Raw genomic sequence first — 20428 nt, 5'->3', positions numbered from 1 at the left:
TTTTTCCACATGTGTACTTTTGCTGACTCGACTAACCATAAAATGGACGGAATACTTGACGAGAGGAGGAAACACTAATTTTGATCTTTTTGGGGAGGAAACACTAATTAGTGATCTTGGGAGGGGAGGAGACGCAAAATAGCCCATTTAAAAAGTACTGTGAAATTAACAAACTGTAAATTCTGTTTGGTAAACTTGTATTTTAAAATGTAGGTGGTGTACTTAATGACGAAAATAGACATATTTCAAAAATTAGTTTTGAATACACTTTAATTATAATAATTTATATTTTTAATTCTAATATATTTAATAAAATATAAGTAATATTTATTTTACTATTTTATTAATTTTGGATAAGTATGTGTCACACGGATATGGTTTTGGTGTCCTAACTTTCTCTACTGTAGGGGAACTCGGCGAAGATACTTTGTGTTTTTTCAAGCGTCTCAAGAATTGCCTAGCTAGCAATGACGCTAGTAGAGGTTTGGGTAGTTTTACTTTTAATAGATTAGGCATTGCTATTTAGAAAGGAGTTGGAACCCAGCTTGTTGTTAGGTTACCAACTAAAAGCTTTGTTTAATTTAGACTCAATATTACTTGATCAAAAAAGGATTTACAATTCCTGATTTATAATTTATTTTTTAATACAAAAATAATTGTGTTTGCTTAGAAAAATATTATTATTTATTATTCTAATATAAATAATAATATCTAAAATAAAAAATAGAGAAATAAAATAGAAGTTAAAAATAAAATGATAAGTTTACAATATTCAAGGGTAGAACTTGTCTTTATAATAAAATAACAAAGTTAAAATAGTGAATCAATCAAATTGATTTATGTGGGTCCACAATTTCTGTTTTTCCAATTTTTAAAGGCTAGTGCCGATTAGCTTTTAAAAACAGGCCTAAAAGGAAAATGCTTCTCTCCAAAAACAATTTGAAATTTTTTACCAAACACAATTTTTATAAAAATTTATTACAAAGTACTTTTAATTGAGAAAAAACAATCCCAAACGGAACTTAAAAAAATACTCTTCATTTTTACCAAATTTTTTTTTTTTCCAGCAAGTCCAATGGGCAAAAAGAAAATCTGGATGGCATGGTCTACACCTCCCGTTTGGCTCGTGCCATTTCTAAGTGCACCGCCGACCATAGTCCCACCCGGCAGGTAGTGGGAGCGTAATACTGTTGTGTCTTCTATGACGTTGCTTAAAAAACAAAAGCAAATAGAGAAATAAAACATATCCGCGTTTTTCCCTCTCTTACAATTTGCTTAAATTTGGGGATTTTTTTTCTCCTCTCTCGTTTCTTTCCATTTCTGATTCCGAAGGTTTCGCTCAATCATCATATTATCTGATTCTGCAAATTCTGGCTGAAAGTGTGTGGTTGCTGATTATCATTCTCATTCTCTCAGAACCATTCTTACTTTCTGCGGATCATCAGGTTAGTCTGATCTGATCTGATTTCTCTACAATTTTACCAGATTGTTAATACCACTGATTTGAAAATTTGTGTGAGAATTTATCTGCATATTGTGTTTGAATCTGTTTGCATACTCTCTACTGCTTTTAGTTTTTAAACTTAACCTAGACATATCGATAACAAAAAAAAAACCCTAGAAATTTTCAATTAGAACAAGATTTAGTGAAGATAACAGTTCCATAGTTAATAACTTCACTCTCCTCTCGATATGTTAATGTATGTTTTTGATCTTTTGACTTCTTGTGTGTTTCCCGAGGATTGAGTTTTTGGAGTAGAGTATTTGTAAAGCACTGAAGAGGAGTAGACTGTGTTTAATAGAACTGTTTATATATATATATATTTAGGGGGTTCTACTTTGTTAAAACTTATATAAGACCCCTTATAAATGTCAAAACTCAAGGGGGAAGCTAATAAGTACTTTTAGACAGGGGGAATGTGTTTTCCAATCTTATGACGGTGACTGATACCATCATGCATAATTCTTCACAAGAAGAGTTTAGGAGCAATCTTTTTCCTTCTCCAGAATTTACTACTAGGAAACCCATTTTGATTTCGAGAAGAAGATTCATTTGGATAACTTATGTGAGAGTCCAGAAATTTTTTCCATTAGCACCTGTATTACTGATCTTCATTTCTGTCATTCCAGTAGTAAAAGGATTAAACAATTGTAAATGGGATCACTTACTGGAATAGGAGGTTTGTGATTAGGCAGAGAAGGCACCCAGGAACCAACCAAACGTTGGGCAAGATGACATTGCCAATTACCCATAGACGGCTTCCCTCTTTAAGACATTCGTAGAACTCTAAATTGCTAGCCAAGTGCTGGAACAACTGTTTGGGGTTTTGCACGTCCAGAATTCAGCATTGTGGGGGTAATTTGCATCAAGTAGAGATCCCCTTAATGATGCAGAATCTTGAAGCAACATCCATGCAAGCTTTGTGCCTAATGCCTTATTTAAATCCTCTAGTTTAACCATACCTAGACCCCCCTTGTTCCGTACATGCAGTGAACCAATCCCAATGGATAAAATGCCTCCTCTTCTGATCACGAGTATGACCCCACCAAAAGTTGGGAATATTACGAGTTAGTTTAGTCAAAACCTGTTCCGGAACAATACATGTGGCCGTGTAAAATATTGGAAAGACGGTTCTGCTTCCATCCAGATAGTTTAACATCAAACTTATCCATAAGAAAATGCATCTATTTCCAGATTTAAGGATCTGAATACCAAGGTATTTATCTTTAATGTCCATTTTCTTCACTCCCAAAACCGAGGTCACTTGTCTCTGCTTTTCTAAAGGATATATTTACTACCTACTGAATATTTGCTGTCCTGAAAACAACAGCTGCTACTGTATGTACAGCATTCTAGACCTTGATTATCCATTCGCCATAGTAGTTTCTGTCAGTTGAACCTCTAGTGTGTATGGTGATCAACTTGACAAGTTGTTTGTTCTGTACCCATGCTATTCCTGGCTGTCTGCCTACAGGTAGCGATATGTTTGTTCTTTTGAATTTGATACTGGCTCAGTTTGTCAAATATTATCTCTGATTTAGTGTATTTGTACCCTCAGAAATACTACTTTGTTCTTCTCTATAGTATTTTTGTGACATTAAACCTCTTGCAGACAAACTTTATGAGATTTGGAGCTCATAATGTGGTAAGGCTATTCAGCAGTCACAGTATGATCAGTCGACCCACCATGCTTACAATGGGAACACCACTAACTAGTGTCTAATCCAAAAACAAAGGCTGAGAGAACCGGATCAGAAATTTTGTAGCAGTCTCCCATATGTTTAGCCAGCCAGCTATAGTAGAGTGGGTCATAAATAGGTGCTTCCTCCTATCTGAGGTGCAGGTGTGATGCAAAAAGTATGGCTGATCTAGCAGTGTCCAATGACTCCTATTTTCTCGTAGAAACGAACTTTTGGGCTATGTTCCACACCTGCCACATTCATTCCCTAGGAAAGGTAGCAACAGCTGTAGTCCAAGATTGGCTCTCCTGCCTCATTAGAGCAATTTTTGAAATGACTTCAAAAAAAATTCCACACGTTCCTGTCTGGGGTTCCCTTAGCAGTATTTCTTGCACCATATGGTCGCTGATAAGATGTCTTAGAACTTGAGTATTTCAGCTACATCCACACTAGAGCAAGTCAATGATTTTTGTTTACATACTTCACAAAAGTATCTTGCTCGATCTAGAGAGAATTGGTGCAACGAAGGAATCCAGTGGTCTAGCCAAACATTCACATCTCTGTTCGTTGCCATTAATAGACCAATATCAACCTTTGAGAAAAGAGCACTGAAAATTTACTATAACATCAATCTTTTGTCTGACATTGTACCTTTTCACATTGTTATCTGTGAGTATGCACTGAGTCATTACTTCTGAGACCCTGAGAACAATAGCTGCTACTGTATGTACATAACCTTTCATGGCTCTCAACAACCAACACTTTTCCATAGATCTCATGTGAACGACGATTAACAGGAGAAAGATTCATTTGGATGCATATGGTATTTTGGACCAAAGTTTTTCATTCAATCCGTATGTCCTCATATGCAGGTCTGTGTATTAGATAGGGTTGATAGAAGTGTAATTTATTAATGGTAAACCACACTTAATGGGAAAAACAAGGGAAGTGCAAGTGGAATGGTCTCAGAAACTTAGTAACACTGTAGATGTTTTGCATGAAGTAGAGATCCCATATTGATGCAGAATCTTGAAGCAACCTCCATGCAAGCTTTGTGCCTAATGCCTTATTTAGATCCTCTAGTTTCAGCAGACCTTGTTCCTTGCAGGCAGTGAACCAATCCTACGGATACGGTGCCTCCTTTTCTGATCATGAGTATGACCCCACCAAAAGTTGTGAATATTACGAGAGTAAGTTTAGCAAAAACTTGTTCAGGAACAATCCATGTGGCCATGTAATAATGGAATGAAAGCTATGACAGATTGAATCAAGGTGGTTCTTCCCGCATGAAAAGACAATTCTTCTTCCATCCTGATAGTTTAACATCAAACTTATCCATAAGAAAATGCATGTAATTCCAGATTTAAGGATCTTAACCCCAAGATATTTATCTTTAGTTTCCATTTTCTTCACTCCCAAAACCGAGGTCACTTGTTTCTGCATTTCTGAAGGGACTCCTTTACTGAAGAGCACTGAATATTTACTATCCTTAACTTGCTGTCCTGAAAACAACAGCTACTACTGCATGCACAGCATTCTAGATCTTGACTATCAGTTCGCCGTAGTAGTTTCTGTCAGTTGAACCTCTAGGTGTATATGCTAATCAACTTGTCAAGTTGATCATCTCTGTACCCATGCTATTCCTGGCTGTCTGCCTACACGTAGCTATAAGTTTGCTCTTTTGAATTTAATACTGCCGCATTTTGTCAAATATTTTATCTGTTTTAGTGTACTTGTACCATCAGAAATACTATTTTGGTTGTTCTTCTCTATAGGATTCTTGTGTCATTGAACCTGTAGACAAACTTTATGAGATTTGGAGCACATAATGTGGTGAGGCTATTCAGCAGTCACAGTATGATCAGTTGACCCACCATGCTTACGGTGCTAACACAGTAGTGTCTAATCCACACAAACAAACAAAAGAATTAGGCTGAGAGAACCGGATAAGAATTTTTTGTCCCTGTCCCCATAATTTAGCCGGCAAGTTATAATAGAGTGGATCATACTAGTAGGTGCTTCCTCCAATCTGAGGTGCAGGAGTGATGCGAAAAGTATGGCTGATCTAGCAGTGTCCAATGACTCCTATTGACTCGTAGAAACGAACTCTTGGGCTATGTTCTACACCTGCCACATACGTTCCCTAGGAAAGGTAGCAACATCTGTAGTACAAGATCGGGCAATTTTTTAAATGACTTCAAAAAAAATTCCATACGTTCCTGTCTGGGGTTCCCTTAGAAGTATTTCTTGCAGAATATGGTCTCTGATAAGATGTCTTAGAACTTGAGTACTACAGCTACATCCACACTAGAGCAAGTCAATGATTTTTGGTTACATACTTCACAGCAGTATCTTGCTCGATCGAGAGAGAATTGGTGCAACGTAGGCATCCAGTTGTCTAGCCAAGCATTCACATCTCTGTTTGTTGCCATTCATAGACCAATATCAACCTTTGAGAAAAAGAGCATTGAAGATTTACTATAGCATCAATCTTTTGTCTGACAATGTACCTTTTCACATTGTTATCTGTGTGAATGCATTGAGTCGTTACTTCTGAGACCCTGAGAACAATAGCTGCTACTGTATGTATAGAACCTTGTGTGGCTCTCAACAACTCAACACTTTGCCATAGATCTCATGTGAATGACGATTCATAGGAGAAGATTCATTTGGATGCATACGGTATTGTAGACCAAGATTATTCATTCATATGCAGGTCTGTGTATTAGATAGGATTGATAGAAGTGTTGTTTAGTATTAATGGTAAACCACAAACGGGAAGAATAAGGGAAGCGCAAGTAGCATGGTCTCAGAAACATAGTAGCACTATAGAAGTGGGGAGCATTAACTATTTACACACCTTGTTTTTTCCTCTGTTTGCAGAAATGGCGAGCGAAAGAATAGCTCCTGGTATACTCACAGATATTGAAAAGGTAAAGTCCTGTATCTTCCACCTATTAATTGTCACGCTACCATTACTTTTGAAATGACCGGCCTTTAATTGTATCTTTTAAATTTTCCGGATTCTACTCTCAGTTTTGGACCCTCTCCTCCGGAATATCCAAACTCACAGTGATTCAGTAAGTTGTCTCTTAGCTAAAGACTTCAATAATGATTTATCCTCTAAGTATCTAACGATTCTAACCTCATCTTAACTTTTAAATTTTCAGAAGTCTCCTGCCAATAGTTTGGAAGATGCATCCAACTACGATTCTGATTCTAGTATAGTAAGTGTCCTCATATCCATGTCTGTTAGAACACTGACTTTTGAATTCTGACTTACATATATATTTTTTAATAAACGAACACTAACCTTATCGACTTTTCAGAATTCTCCTACATATAGTGTATCAGAGGACTCAGAAGCATCTTTCTCTTCTACTGAAGATAATGTTGTACCTGTAAGTTTTATTTACTTTTACTTGAGAGTTGGACTTCTATTGTAACTTAAGATTTTTGACTGAGAACAGCTTATTTGTCTCTATATAATTTGTTTGAGACCAGTATGAGTTTTTTGCCACTTTTACTTAAAGTGCTTTCGTTCTCTCTATATTTATTACAAACACAGAGAAACTAGTATTTCGGTCACCATCCCTCACTTTGCTAAGGTTCCCATGGTGAATGCTCACCAACATTTTCATGTTTGGAATAATCCAGTATGGAAAGCTGTTCTTGAATAATCTAAGTTGATTAGCATCCATATAAATAAAAGTGTAGCTTGGTATGACAATCAGTAAAATGTTAGGCAATATCCATTCCGAGCTGGTAATTAAGACCACTGTGCTAGTGATAAGCCGAATTTTGGATCACCATGTCTGGTGATCAATCTTTAAATTAAGAGCTAAAATCAATGCAAGGATTCTGTAAGTTTTATTTACTTTTCCTTGAGAACATTTGACTGAGAACAGCTGGTAATCAAATGTCAGGAAAGTAGTTCCTTGTCTGATCAAGAAGGAACTGCAGATGGCCTCCTAACAATGCAGACAATTTTGGATGCTGATATGGAATCAAATACCTCGCCAGATAATTCTGAGCGCAATGCTGCTTCTAGTACGGTAAGTCGTATCCAGTTTTATGTCTCTTACATCCTTCCGTTCTGTTATGTCTTAATATATGAAATCTTAGTAAACGAACCCTAGCCTTATCTTAACTTTAACATTTTCAGAACTATCTTGCGTATGGTCTGGATGTCGCTGAGGAGGGATCCTTCTCTTCTGTTGAACGGCCTAGTGGCCTGGATATGTTGAGAATGACCTATACGGATTCAGAGTCGGACTCAGTAAGTTACTTAATTTTACTTGAGTTGGTCTTCCATGATTACCGAAGATTGTTAATTAAGGACACAACTTAATCAAATTGCCTTTGAGTATCAGGAAAATGGTTCATATCCCGACCATGAAGGAGCTGCAAATGGCCTAGAGACATTACAAATGAACTACGGTGGCCCGTGGACTGATACAGATTTGCATGACGTTCTTTATTTGGAATTCCTTGACATTCTGGATACAGGTATAGTATGCAGAGTAGGATATGAGTAATGGTACTAATGTATTATATCTGCTTCGTAAAATGATTAATTTGTCTTGCATTTCAGGGTAAAATGTTGCGGAGCTAAGTGCAAAAGTAGTGAGAACATTGGAGATGGTTGGTGTTGTTTTATACTCCCTCCGTTCCATTTTACTTGATGTTGTAGAGTTTTTCACGCAGATTAAGAATTATCAGGGAGAGATAAATTTTTCCAATTCTACACATATTAATACCTTTAAAAAAAATTAAATGACCTACTTTTTAGTTTCTAGATTACAGTGAAAGTTACCAATCCCATTGTAATTTACTTGGGATGTACCAAATTTTTATAGATTAGAGTGTATATCCTCTATGGGAAATATTTAAAAATTGGAGTAATTGTTTATGTGTTGATTCCAAACTAAGGGTAAATCAGAGAGAATTTGGGAAAAACACTAAAACTCTCATCTATTTTGGAACAAAAAATAAACCCTAAAACATCAAATAAAGTGGAACGGATTGGAACAAAAAATAAACCCTAAAACATCAAATAAAGTGGAACGGAGGGAGTAGTATGAGAACAGTCATTGAAGATGGTGGGTGTTGTTTCATAGTATCAAAGATGTAATTACTTTGACGTCGTTTCTGTGGGATTAAATTTCTCCAAAACTGCAAACTCATTCTTGGAAGACAAATTTCTGACAACATAGCCATTGCTCATGAAGTTATTCACTTCATGAGAACCAGAAGAGGTATAAAGGGTAATAAAGGAAGCATGGGGATCAAGATTGATATGACAAAAGCCTTTGTTAGAGTTGACTGGAAATTTCTCCATACCATTATGACTAAAATTGGCTTCAACTCTGATTGGTACAAGAAGATCATGCAATGCATCTCTACTACATTTGCAGCTGTCTTTATACATGGTTCTCCAGATATCTTCTTCAACCCCTCAAGAGGGCTCAGACAAGGGGATCCCCTATCCCCATATCTATTCCTTTTCTGTATGGAAGCCATATCTAGAACTCTATCTCATTCTGAAGACTTGGGCATTATTTCGGGAGTAAAAATCTGCAAGAATGCTCCATCAATAAACCACCTTCTGTTTGCTGATGATTGTATGGTCTTCTGCAAAGCAAATACAACTGAAGCCCAAAACCTCAAGGACATCCTCAATATTTTTGAGGACACTTCTGGTCAACTTATCAACTTCAATAAATCTGGTGCTTTTTTCAGCAAGGACACTGATCCAGCTCTAATTCCTACAATCTGCAATTTGTTAGGAGTTCAGGTTCTACCTTTAAATGACAAGTACTTAGGCTCTCCACTATTCACTCATAAAAGCAAGATACAATCTTTCAGACCAGGAGTGGATAAGATGAAGATGAGGCTCTCAAGTTGGAAGAATACTCCTTTAAACCCTGCTGGAAGAGAAGTTTTAATAATATCTGTCACTTCAACAGCCAGTATCTACCAAATGAACTGTTTCAGAATACCAAAGCAAACCTGTCAAGACATTAACAAGTTACAAAGGGATTTCTTCTGGGGGAAGAATCTGGAAAATCCCACTGGATACTACCCTAAGGCTTGGACAGCTACATGCAAACCTAAGGATCTTGGTGGATTAGGATTCATGAATATGGAACTTTTCAATAGCTCCATGATAACAAAAATAGGGTGGAGATTGGAACAGGATAAAGATTCTTTATGGTTCCAATTGATGGATGCCAAATACTTAATAGGAAGAAATGTGCTAAATATGAACACCAAAGCTAAAGATGGAGATTCTTGGATATGGAAAGGGGTTCTTGAAGGTATTCAGAACATTCAGCAACACTGCTTCTGGAGAATAGGCAATGACAACAAAATAAGAGTCTGGGAGGACATATGGATACCTAATTCAACTGACAAACTTACAAAACCTGCAAACTGCCCCAATGGTATTCAGCTTCTAGCTCACTGAATGACAGATCAAAGGGAATGGAACATCATCTTATTCAACAGATCTTCAGTCCTGATATTTCTCAAGCTATCACTAATCTTGTTATCCACACCAGGGAAGAGGACAACATGCAATGGAACCTCAACAATATAGGAAAAGTCTCTGTTAAAGCTCTGTACAAAGCCAAAATAGAGAATCTTTACAGAAATGACCATGCAACAAGAGACTGGGGAGCTCTATGGAGTTTGGAAGTTGCACCTGCTATCAAAATCTTTCTCTGGAAATGTGCTCATGAAATCCTCCCAACTAATGCTAAAACCGCAAGCATTCTTCACTATATTGATCCTACATGCAAAATATGCAAAAGTGGGGAGGAGACAATGACACACATGTTCCTCAATTGCCCAGCTGCTACTGATGTTTGGCATCATATGTTTGGTGAAAGTCATGGTCTGTTTGACCATCAAACACCTTTCATGGATTGGTTCAATACTTGGTTTCAACATACAAGCAACGGTGAAAATATGAGCACTTATGCTACTACTTGCTGGTTTATTTGGAAGGCTAGATGTGATCTAGTTTTCCAAAACATCAAACCCAATTCTAAGAAAACCACGCTTAGTATTCAACAACACTTATGTGATTATAACAGAATCCAAAATTTGGCTCATCATGCCCTGAATACTCAGGGGCATATCTCTGAAACTGGTCTTCAAAGAGAAGAAACAGGATTCCATGTTGGGATCCCTCGGCAAAAGCAGGATTATGGTTACATAATCAAAATCTGCACTATACAAGATCCTAACAGTTATCAGTTTTTCTCAGCTCTGACTGTTACTGATTTTGCAGGCAAATATGTTGATAATAGAGGACACACAGGCCAATTGGGAGCAAGCAGAGCCACAGGAGGAGGAGAACTAGCATTTGCTGGACTGAGGAAAAGCATCACATGAATATCGAGATACATGTTGAAACCAATGAAATTTTGGAACATTTCAATGCTCTTTACATCAAAGTCATCAAAGGAAGATTCAGCAGGAACTATCACAGGGAAAAGCAGCTTTTGAATGAAGATACCACATTAAAAATTAAACCTGTAACTTTTGTTTTAACGGGTCTTAAACTTCTATATAGACTCCAAAATATGCAAGCCTTAAATATGGCTATAGTCTGTAAAAACCTTAGCAGTGTGTCAGATGTTTGTCTAACCAATGATACCACTAGCTCTTCTATGTATCACTTTCCTTAAGCTTTGCCTCAGTTTTCCTAAAAGAAAAAAAAACAAACTCATTCTTGATATTTCTCCAGTTTTTCACCTTAAAGAATTCAGAATGTTACAGTGATTTTTGGTGCATGGTGAGATGCAGATGTCATCATATAATAATGTGTAAAACCCAGTGTAGGAAGTTGCACCAACATTTCAGCTCAGATGATGCCAATTTGAGCCATTGAAATAAGCCTCGCTTGTACCCATAAAACATCTAGGCATGAACATAACTTGCTAGTCTAAACTTGGAAAATTACATACAAATATGGCTTTTTATTTTTAATTTTTTTAATAAATAAACAGGGAAACCCCCAAAGTTACATATAGTATCTCAAACAAACAAGGCTTACAACTAACTGACTGCCACAGTACAAACCGTAACCCCGAATCCATTAACCCGAATCCTCCGAAGCCAGAATCTCCATCAGTATCTCCACATACAAATATTGCAAGTGCCTATTCAAGAAGTTGCAGGTGGTGCTTATAATTATTCTTCAGAAAGCTTAGAGTTTGTGAACTTCTCAGGAAGTAGCAGTTCCGTCGTATAATTGTTCTTCAGAAAGCTTAAGAGTTTGTGAACTTCACGATTTTCGCTTTCAACTCTAAATTTGGGATAATCATTTCTTGGGTAAGAGGAAGACCGTTGAATGGATCAGTCTGTAACGCACATAAACAACGAACAATTAACGTTCATATTAGAAGAAGCTTCAAAGGATATAAGAAAAAAAAATGAACACTATTCAGGAGGACATACATCATAATTCAGGAGATGCCTTTGTATGACTGATCGGTCTACTGTCTTTGTTGAAGGAAGAACTACAGGATCCTCCATTAATTTGAACTGCGCATGAACATATCATCTGTTAACCAATACCAAATGTGAAAGATAAACAAAGACGACAGCTTCAACTCTATGCGAACTTGGCGCTTCTTAAAATTTAACAACTTGAATTTCCTGTATATTTCCTCAACGTAATCTATCGAACAAGGCAACAATTAAAGCTCATGAATTCAGAAATAAAACTTACTTCAATTGGGTCAAGGAAATCATTTGGTATCTCTCCAAGGGAAGCCTCGGTTTCAATTGCATTCAGAGTGGCAAAATTAACTCTGGTGCCAAGCTCTATAAATTCTTCCACAAAGCAGTCTTCTTGTAGAATTTCTGCGACGTCTATGAACAACTGAGGAACATAAAAACTGTCAAGACCTAGCGCAAATTAGTTAATGCAATTTAGCTACAGATAAAAAGAGGGAAACCCAAGAAAACCACTGCTTCAATACTCGCAAGAATTAGGGTCCACAGGGACCTCGCCTTCAGTTATTTGCTATTTCATGGACACACCTGCATTCCCATGATACCAGCCGTATTTCTAATGAAGTAATTTTCCTCTTAACGGTCAATTTCTTAATGGTCAATTTCTTAATGTTTAAATAGAAACAGAAAATATCTAGATAGTAAAACATGGAGCTAAAAGATTGTAACAAGCGATCCTAACCAATTAAAGGATAGCTACTATTACATAAATATTCCGTTATTGGTCTTTGCAGTTTGCACTGCTTTTCCTACATGGTTTCCCAAAAATATAGTTCTGGAAATATGAATAGTATGACCTCACTTGAAAGAGTCAATCAAAATCAAGTGGCATTGGACAACTTGATAGGGTCCCAAGAAAAAACACTCCCTAGCTTTGACACAACTAAATAAATTACCTGCTTGCAGTTTGATTGACTATCCTTTGAGATAGCAGCTGGAAAAATATTTTCTTTGTCACCCCTCGCAAGATGTACGTAAATCCTGACAATCTTCCAACAAATTGTTCAATAAATCAGTTCGGCAGACTGGTGGTAGAACTGGACTAACAATGTAACTCTGAACTGACTGAGAGAGAACAATGGGAACTTTTGAACAATGTCACAAGAGTAACAGCTAATTAAAAAAAAATAAAAAATTATGGATTCAATATCAAATGTAACTGGGACCCATAAGCAAAATTGGTTACTAGTTGACTAGCATGATGTGAAATCAACGCAATGATTACCATTTCCAATGTTCTAAGCACACATACTCATTTCAAGTTATACTAAGAATGTGTGCCAGGTATAAAAAGTTCGGCACAAGATCAGGTAATGGCAAGGATTGCATACTAACCTCCTTAAGCAATATCTTCAGGTGATAACCACCCTCGTTAGGTTGTCTTGGACCAAATGATTTTACGTAGAGGCTAACAAGATGTAACAAGAAGTAATTGAGCATCATGACCACCGTGTCTACTTGGAATTAAGATGATTAATCAGAGACATTATTAGGAACAAAAGATGTGGGCAGTGCATAACACGAAAACACCATAGTTAAGAAAGGTTATACCATATGTGGAAGGAGGAAAGGAACAACAATCTGTTCGGAAGTAAATGCTGGCATTTCCACGCTCGCGATTACATAAGGCTTACAACCTCCAATCACCCACAAGAATCCAATATATATTAAATCAGATGTACTGAATACTAATTCTGAGGCATGTCAAAACTTTCCTCAAAATCAGCAGATACTCATATCTTTTTCTAGCTGGATATATAAGGCTCTGGTGCTAGACACCTCCTCATCGGTCGCTTGTAGTATTCTATTAATATTGTTGTCAAGAAGTTGAATATTTTTGCTGATCACTGAATTCAAAAATACCACGTAAAAACCAGTATCTTCTTCAGCAATCTGGAAAACAATGAATGAATGGTTAATCAGCTCACACTGTCTCGAATTTCGGAACTAAGTGAAGTGTTACAGATAGGAGTAACAGAAATACACACCTGTCTCCATGCATTACGGTGGGATGGGATCTCCCACAAGTAGGCAAGAATCTGCATAATACTTCTGCGGAATTGGACCTTGATCAAGCAAAAGATGGAAAATAAACTGTCAGCAACTAAAGTAAGATAATAGATAGCTCAAGATCACTAATACGCCAATTGTTAACCAGTGTAAGTTCTTGCAACTCTTAACGAATACATAAAAAAAACACGAAGACTACTGTAGGTTGATAGACAGACAAGCAACTGAATGGCTAAATCTGCACTGCCTAATTTGTATGCCGACAGAAAATTGCAGTTCAGCAGATATATGATGAACTTCACTGCCTAATTTGTATGCCGACAGAAAATTGCAGTCCAGCAGATATATGAACTTCGTGCATATTGACCAGATAACGAGCACGTCCTACTTATTTGTTGCTTCTGGGATTAATCATATGTAATAAATTCAGCTAGAAATTTATATCATGATCCATCTTATATATGATGATTCATTAGAAGCAGTACAATTAAAAGGGTGATTGTGGAGCCCAACGTATAATATTGACAGCTTTATTTGCTAAAACGGAATGTTAGTGAAATATATACTGGTGGTGTCCCTGGTAGAACTCCGAATACTAACGATAGTCTTTCACCTTCAGTTGTTTAATTAAAACAAGAATATCTCATACTTTTGTTGGGGTGTTATGAAATGAAAATCAACTAAGAGCTTTGATTAGATTGTGTTTGTTGCTTCTTTTCTTGGTGTTTTATGATCGAGTGATTGTAATTAAAGATAAACAAAGTTTGGATTACACTTGATCTCCGTCTTTACTGTCTATCTGGAACTTGGCGTGTGTCAGATAAATGGTTGGAAATGGTGTTAGATATGATCATGTGACATTATTCTTAAGGGGTTATACTGAAGATCTTTTAAATGTACTAAATAGAATCACCTGATTTGGAGAACCGGTGAACTCCTTGCTAACGTAAAGCGCTAGAAGATTCCGAACAAGATATTCAACACATAGTTGATTGCCTTCAAAAATGGTGATCACTGAAGATGAGCATCTGCAGATTGGAAACCAAAGTATGGTCAACAAAAAACATACAAATGCAAGAATGACTAAATTCTAATTTCAAAAATAATGCCCAAACACCTTCTATTGCTGATACACAGACCCAAGAGTTCCACCATCCTTTGTCTTATATAAGAGTTTCGAATATAATTCGAACTCGCTATGAACATTATAATGAATTTCATGAATTCATCCTGGTGAGAAAATAAATAGAAATTAGAAATCCGTGAAGTAATTCGGAAGAAGGAAAAGAATGCATTTATAATTAAATGGTACACCACAAGTGCAATAAGCAAACCTACCATTTCAGGAATGATATCATTCAACAATTCAGAGTATGTAAAGACTACAATAAGCATTTCTATTGCATCTTCGACAAAGTGCTCAGGCACGCAAGCAAATTCAATAGGGCAGCTTAATGGTAAAGGCATTTTAAACCCACCCACAAGGTCCACCAACCAAACAACCATCAAACGGTAGAAAGACAGTGCCTCCTGGAGTAATGCTTTATCCTGAATTACAAAATTAGTCGTGAAACATTAATCAACAATAAAAGGCGGATACCAAACAATACTAGTTATTCTACGTAATCAATAATCTAAAGCTCTATACTTCTGATGAGCAGAAAACCATAATGTGGACCATCTTGGATCCAGAATTGCACAACTCGTACTTACGCATATCATCTTGGACACCAAAATTCAAAAAAATAAATAAAATGATATCTGTACACACACATAAGATATCATACTATTGGTTTGTTGTAAAACAAATTGCTAAGTTGATCCAATAGTTACATCAGTCACTTCTTCCCATAAATAACTTTTGTTTGTGCAACAAATTGCTAGGTTTTCAGTGAGCTCTCATACTGAACCAACGTTATTATTTTCTTTGATGACCAAGACCAATTTGCTAAATTGACCTATAATAGGTTGATACATTGTCACTGATTAAATTGGATTACTTTCAACTAGGCCTGCTCCTAGTTTCCAAATAACAATACACGGGCAGACAGACACTGTGATCATACAAAATCTTACAACTCTTTGAGAATAAGATCCAAAAGAAACAAATGAAGAAAAAAAATTAAGGACCAACAGAAACTGGAATTACACACTTCAAACTTGAAAAATTAAGGATATGCTCATATATAAAGTGGATAATAGTGAAAAAGGCAAGAGATAGATTACTCTAAGAGCATTTTCAATTTAACATAGCGTGTTTGTCTTAAAAGAGCACATACCTGCAGTATCTGAGATAGATAACAGCAAAAATTCCGCCAATCCAATTTGAGTTTCCTATTCCCTTCAAAGAGAATTTCGAGTTCCTTGTGGAGAAGCTCCATATCCTTCTCTGGCTGTGGGAAGGGAGCTTGTCCAACCAACACATTTATAATGGACAGAGCGGTTTTATTTAATCCCAGTTTCTGCAAATTTATACAGCATAAGTCAACTCGAGATATTAAAATTATGTCCGACCACAAAAAGATAATAGAACTACACAAACCATAGACTTGAGCAAAATAGAGCAACTAAAAAATATCGTTATAGGATCCACAAGTATCGTGCAAAACGAAGTAATATTAGTTACCTGATGCAAGCGCTGTAGTTCAGAAAGTGATTTGATTAGACCCAAATGGAGCACCCTCGCGGTCATAAAAAAAAATTCACAACCAAATGTATATATAGTTTTCCCACAAGGCAAAGCTGTTGAATTGGTCTTGGAGAGCATAGAAACTAAACCCATATTATTGCCAGAACTGGTGGCTTCTTCAGAAGAATTAGACATCAAGTTGAGGCCACCAATATGTTGAAGCTTATCAATCCATCCTGCAACTTCTTTGGACGATGCGTGGAGGGTTGTCAATCCACTGGAATAAATCAAAATTTAATAGGTGTCAGAACTCGAGATCACCATTCCCAAAAGTAAAAAATAAAACTTAAGAATATCCGACCTCAAATGAGAATTGCAGAACATGTATGTTCCATCGATTGTACTCGTACGATAGAAGATGCAAGATCAGAACACACAACTACGATAAAAGTAGTATCGGTCTGGCTTCACAATCCCAATGAAGTCTTTAAGTCGTTAACCTAGTTTTAGAAGAAGAAAACCAAAGGTTAAAGGAGAAAGGACTCTAAAATGCAAACTAGTATCACACGTAAGGTGTGGGGATTAGTTTTTCACAATACTAGATGTCTCCTTTATATAGTCTTTCAAATCAGGTTTTGCAATCATGTTAGCTTAGTAACAAAGCATTCAATATTCACCGTTAGATGAAAACCTGATTTAGATTCAAGCTAATATTTCTCAACCGTTAGATCGAAAACTTAGCTTGTTATACACACTTGACAATGCACTCTTCTAGGTTTGTTAACCGTACCCAAACGTATGCACTTGTTGGTTCAACAATTGTTAAACCAAAAGGTTAGCCATATGAGCATTTTATATCAACCATGTTCTTCTTCACCATAACTAGTTCAATGACTTCAAATGAACTAGTTAGAGAGTTGTTCAATTGCAAGGAAATCTAATGTACAACATAAGAAACAATTGAAGCAAAGATGATTTGATTCACTTGAATCGGTTCATGAACTTTTATAGCCACGGTTTGCAAACTGCATTCCTTAGTATTTTTAAGTTTAATTTCAGAAATCATCTTCAAATATATAACCTTCTCAAGTTCGCAGACTAGGTTCGCGGACTTAAGTTACCGGGGAGAGTTTACAAACTCCAGCAGAAATTCTCGGGTATGAGAACTTCGCCGGTTCGCAGACTGCATTTGCGGACTTAGCTTCACGCAAGTAGTTTGTCAACTCCAGCAGAAATTCTCGGGTTTGAGAACTTCGACAATTCGCGGACTTGGCTCACGCCATTCTTCCGGTTCTCTTGATCAACAAAGTTCGCAAACTTTGGTTCAAGGAATAGGACTTATACATAAATGTGTTTCCACAACAATGCTTATGTCCACCATTGGTTATGTAATCTAAACTCTCATTTCAATCATTGAAACATTCTTAGAGGACGTTATATAGTTGTTACACCATTTCTCGTCAAAGCAATTTTCAAGATGATTGAAACATATCATGACTTTCGTCACATGGCAAATATAAACTTGATCGAAGCGAAAAGCTTACCAACACATATTTCGAGATATAGATAGGCGAGGTATACTCGGCTCGAAATACCAAATGTGTATAATCCAAGTATATATATATATAGCATACGACTTCTTGTCTCAAAGAGTAGGAGATAGAGTGGATAGACTTTTGAGTGATAGATAAGTTTAAGTCTTCACATACCTTTTTGTCGAGAAGTTCCACCGGTTTGAGTATCTCTTCTACTTGTATGATGAATCGCCATGAAGTCCTTGAGCTCAACTACACTTTTTATCCTAGTCCGAGACTTAGCTATAATAGACTAGAAATCAAGACTTATAGTTTTGATCACTAACATTGACAAACATGCTTGATATAGCAACGCATGCGAGTTCGACCGAGCAATTCTCTAACAATCTCCCTCTTTGTCAATTTTAGTGACAAAACTATCAATAAATATGTAATACAAAAAAGATAAAGAAACTTTAGTAGCTCCTATTCTACATGTCTAATCTTCAACATTCCTCGAAATCTTCGTCACTTCCAAGTACTCCAATGATCCCAAAGGTTGTAAGTTTAGCATCACCATTGTTGAAGATCCGTAGCTATAACAATGAGAAAACGTAGTTCTCGATCATTGTTATACAGTGTCATAATATTATTACACAGTGTCAAAGTTCAACTGTATCACAACTTCAACAATAATACTATGGTGATATGTATCACTCCCCTTAGTCAATACTCCATCTCATATGGAAACCACTACCCCTTACATAATGATCCGAAAACCATATGTATTTGTAGTATGAACTACATATTAATTCTCCCCCTTTTTGTCAATAAAATTGGCAAAGGTACAAGAACGGGATCATAATGAAATTTCCGAGAGAGACATTCATGACAAAAGGAAAAAATACATACCAACTAATTTAGATGCAATCATAAAGCCGAATCTAAATGCATTCATCAAGGAGTTTAAAGATACAAGCTAACCCCTCTAAAATTCCACAGCCGCACACCCCTCAAGATATGACCGTTAAGCACAAGTTCAAAAGAACTCACCCCCATTTGATGTCATTCCCGAAGGAACAATAAGAGCGACCTTAATTTCAAAAGAAAATAAAGATTTTATTGGACACCAAAAACCATGAGAATGATTTTCTATATCCAAAAAAACTCAATCAAATTAATCACAAGTAAACCCATGATTAATTTAATCGGAATTCACAATTAAATTAAACACAAGAGATGATCAATTCAATTTATTATGCTCAATATAAGGGAACTTATGGAGACACGAAAATACTCAACTATATTAATTACAAGAGAACCCATAATTACTCTAATAGGAATACACAACCAAACTAATCACAAAAGTAATCAATTTAATTGTCATTTGTTTTGCTCGACATAAGAAAAGTTACGGAGCAATAACTAAATAACCAAACAAGATGATTAGTTTAGTTCAATATGCTCGACATAACATATCTCACGGAACATCAACTAAGCTAATAAATCAACTTGATTGTATAGTGCTCAACATAAGATACATTACGGAGCCTCACAATAATACATAAAAATATGGATCAGGGATGATAAATACTGCGGAATACACAAGGATTAATTCTATCTTCAATCACTATTTGCATAACTACAATTAATAGACATAATCCTTGAAAACGAAATATTTTAACCTATCTTCCATCAAATATTTGACAATATAGGCTTAACTTTTGTATTTGTCAAAATTCCATTCATTCTTTTACCAGTACGTGAATACCGATCACGAACGACTTTATTTTTGACTAAGTACGGGACAAACATAGTTCACGGACGTAAACACCAATATCCCATAAAAAATTGCAATATATCAAATCATAAAGACTAATACTGCAAAACATCATCCTCCAAATATTTTTAGAATTTAAACCAATAAACCTAAAAAAGAGAACAAGAAGATGAAAATAATAGCTATGTGCAGTCACAATCATTGCTATTCAAACACTAGTTATTCTTCCAACTAAACCAAAAAGAAGACATACTAGGCAACAATGTCTTTTAGAAATTCCTTATCATTCCCGAACTCCTTTTCCTCAACAGCCATTGGAATATAAGGTTCGTGGAGGAAGGAGTCAATACCAACGAACCGTCTTGGCTGATGATGTCGATCCAGGGCCTTCTGAATTTCCAAAGATCTTAAAACGCAAGCCTTTATTTTACTAATATCCTTTCTTAATTACTTCAACTCATCAAGAACATCGGAAAACTTCTGAGAGTTAGAAGGGACATCCCTTGGCTTTCTTGTATTCCTCCTCTTTCTTTTCAAGGAAGGAGTTACTGGAGATTTCTCTTTTTCCTTGATTAATGGCTTAAAAATCATATTGACATACTTTCCATCCAAAGAAATGATGCTTAGAGAACAATTATAAACAACTGTTTTTTGTGAGTGGAATTCACAATCTCATCAAGCAGTCTTAAGATATAGAAGATATCAAAGAGGAAAAAAGAATGTAGGGTTCGCAACCTTTAAACAGGTTCGTGGACGCCCAACTCTAAACCCTTTAAATAGTAGAAT

At 36.2% G+C, this 20428-nt stretch overlaps 3 protein-coding genes across 3 annotated transcripts; 2 read left to right on the top strand and 1 right to left on the bottom strand.

Moving 5' to 3' along the window:
- Nucleotides 1–1270: 1270 nt before the first annotated feature.
- On the top strand, nucleotides 1271–7971 carry LOC113320175. Its single transcript, XM_026568114.1, has 9 exons — nucleotides 1271–1445; nucleotides 6064–6113; nucleotides 6217–6260; nucleotides 6351–6407; nucleotides 6510–6581; nucleotides 7107–7235; nucleotides 7346–7459; nucleotides 7554–7689; nucleotides 7775–7971. Exons 6-9 carry the CDS (start codon nucleotides 7158–7160, stop codon nucleotides 7777–7779), a joined length of 333 nt encoding a protein of 110 aa, XP_026423899.1. The 5' UTR covers nucleotides 1271–1445; nucleotides 6064–6113; nucleotides 6217–6260; nucleotides 6351–6407; nucleotides 6510–6581; nucleotides 7107–7157; the 3' UTR covers nucleotides 7780–7971.
- A 1695-nt stretch (nucleotides 7972–9666) lies between these two features.
- LOC113324630 lies at nucleotides 9667–10581 on the top strand. Its single transcript, XM_026572929.1, has one exon. The coding sequence runs from the start codon at nucleotides 9667–9669 to the stop codon at nucleotides 10579–10581; it is 915 nt and encodes a 304-aa protein (XP_026428714.1).
- A 630-nt stretch (nucleotides 10582–11211) lies between these two features.
- Nucleotides 11212–16543, bottom strand: LOC113324629 (probable ubiquitin conjugation factor E4). The gene is made up of 12 exons (XM_026572928.1): nucleotides 16346–16543; nucleotides 15999–16181; nucleotides 15058–15267; nucleotides 14837–14949; nucleotides 14633–14747; nucleotides 13698–13775; nucleotides 13443–13602; nucleotides 13045–13163; nucleotides 12606–12698; nucleotides 11924–12076; nucleotides 11650–11736; nucleotides 11212–11552 (listed from the first exon to the last, which is right to left on the bottom strand). Exons 1-12 carry the CDS (start codon nucleotides 16541–16543, stop codon nucleotides 11460–11462), a joined length of 1602 nt encoding a protein of 533 aa, XP_026428713.1. The 3' UTR covers nucleotides 11212–11459.
- Between the last annotated feature and the right edge of the window lie 3885 nt (nucleotides 16544–20428).

Source organism: Papaver somniferum, chromosome 11, assembly GCF_003573695.1.
Source record: "Papaver somniferum cultivar HN1 chromosome 11, ASM357369v1, whole genome shotgun sequence".
In the NCBI taxonomy this organism is placed as follows: Eukaryota; Viridiplantae; Streptophyta; class Magnoliopsida; order Ranunculales; family Papaveraceae; genus Papaver; species Papaver somniferum.
Note: the sequence above shows the minus strand (reverse complement) of the source record. Positions and strands in the feature narration are given on the sequence as shown.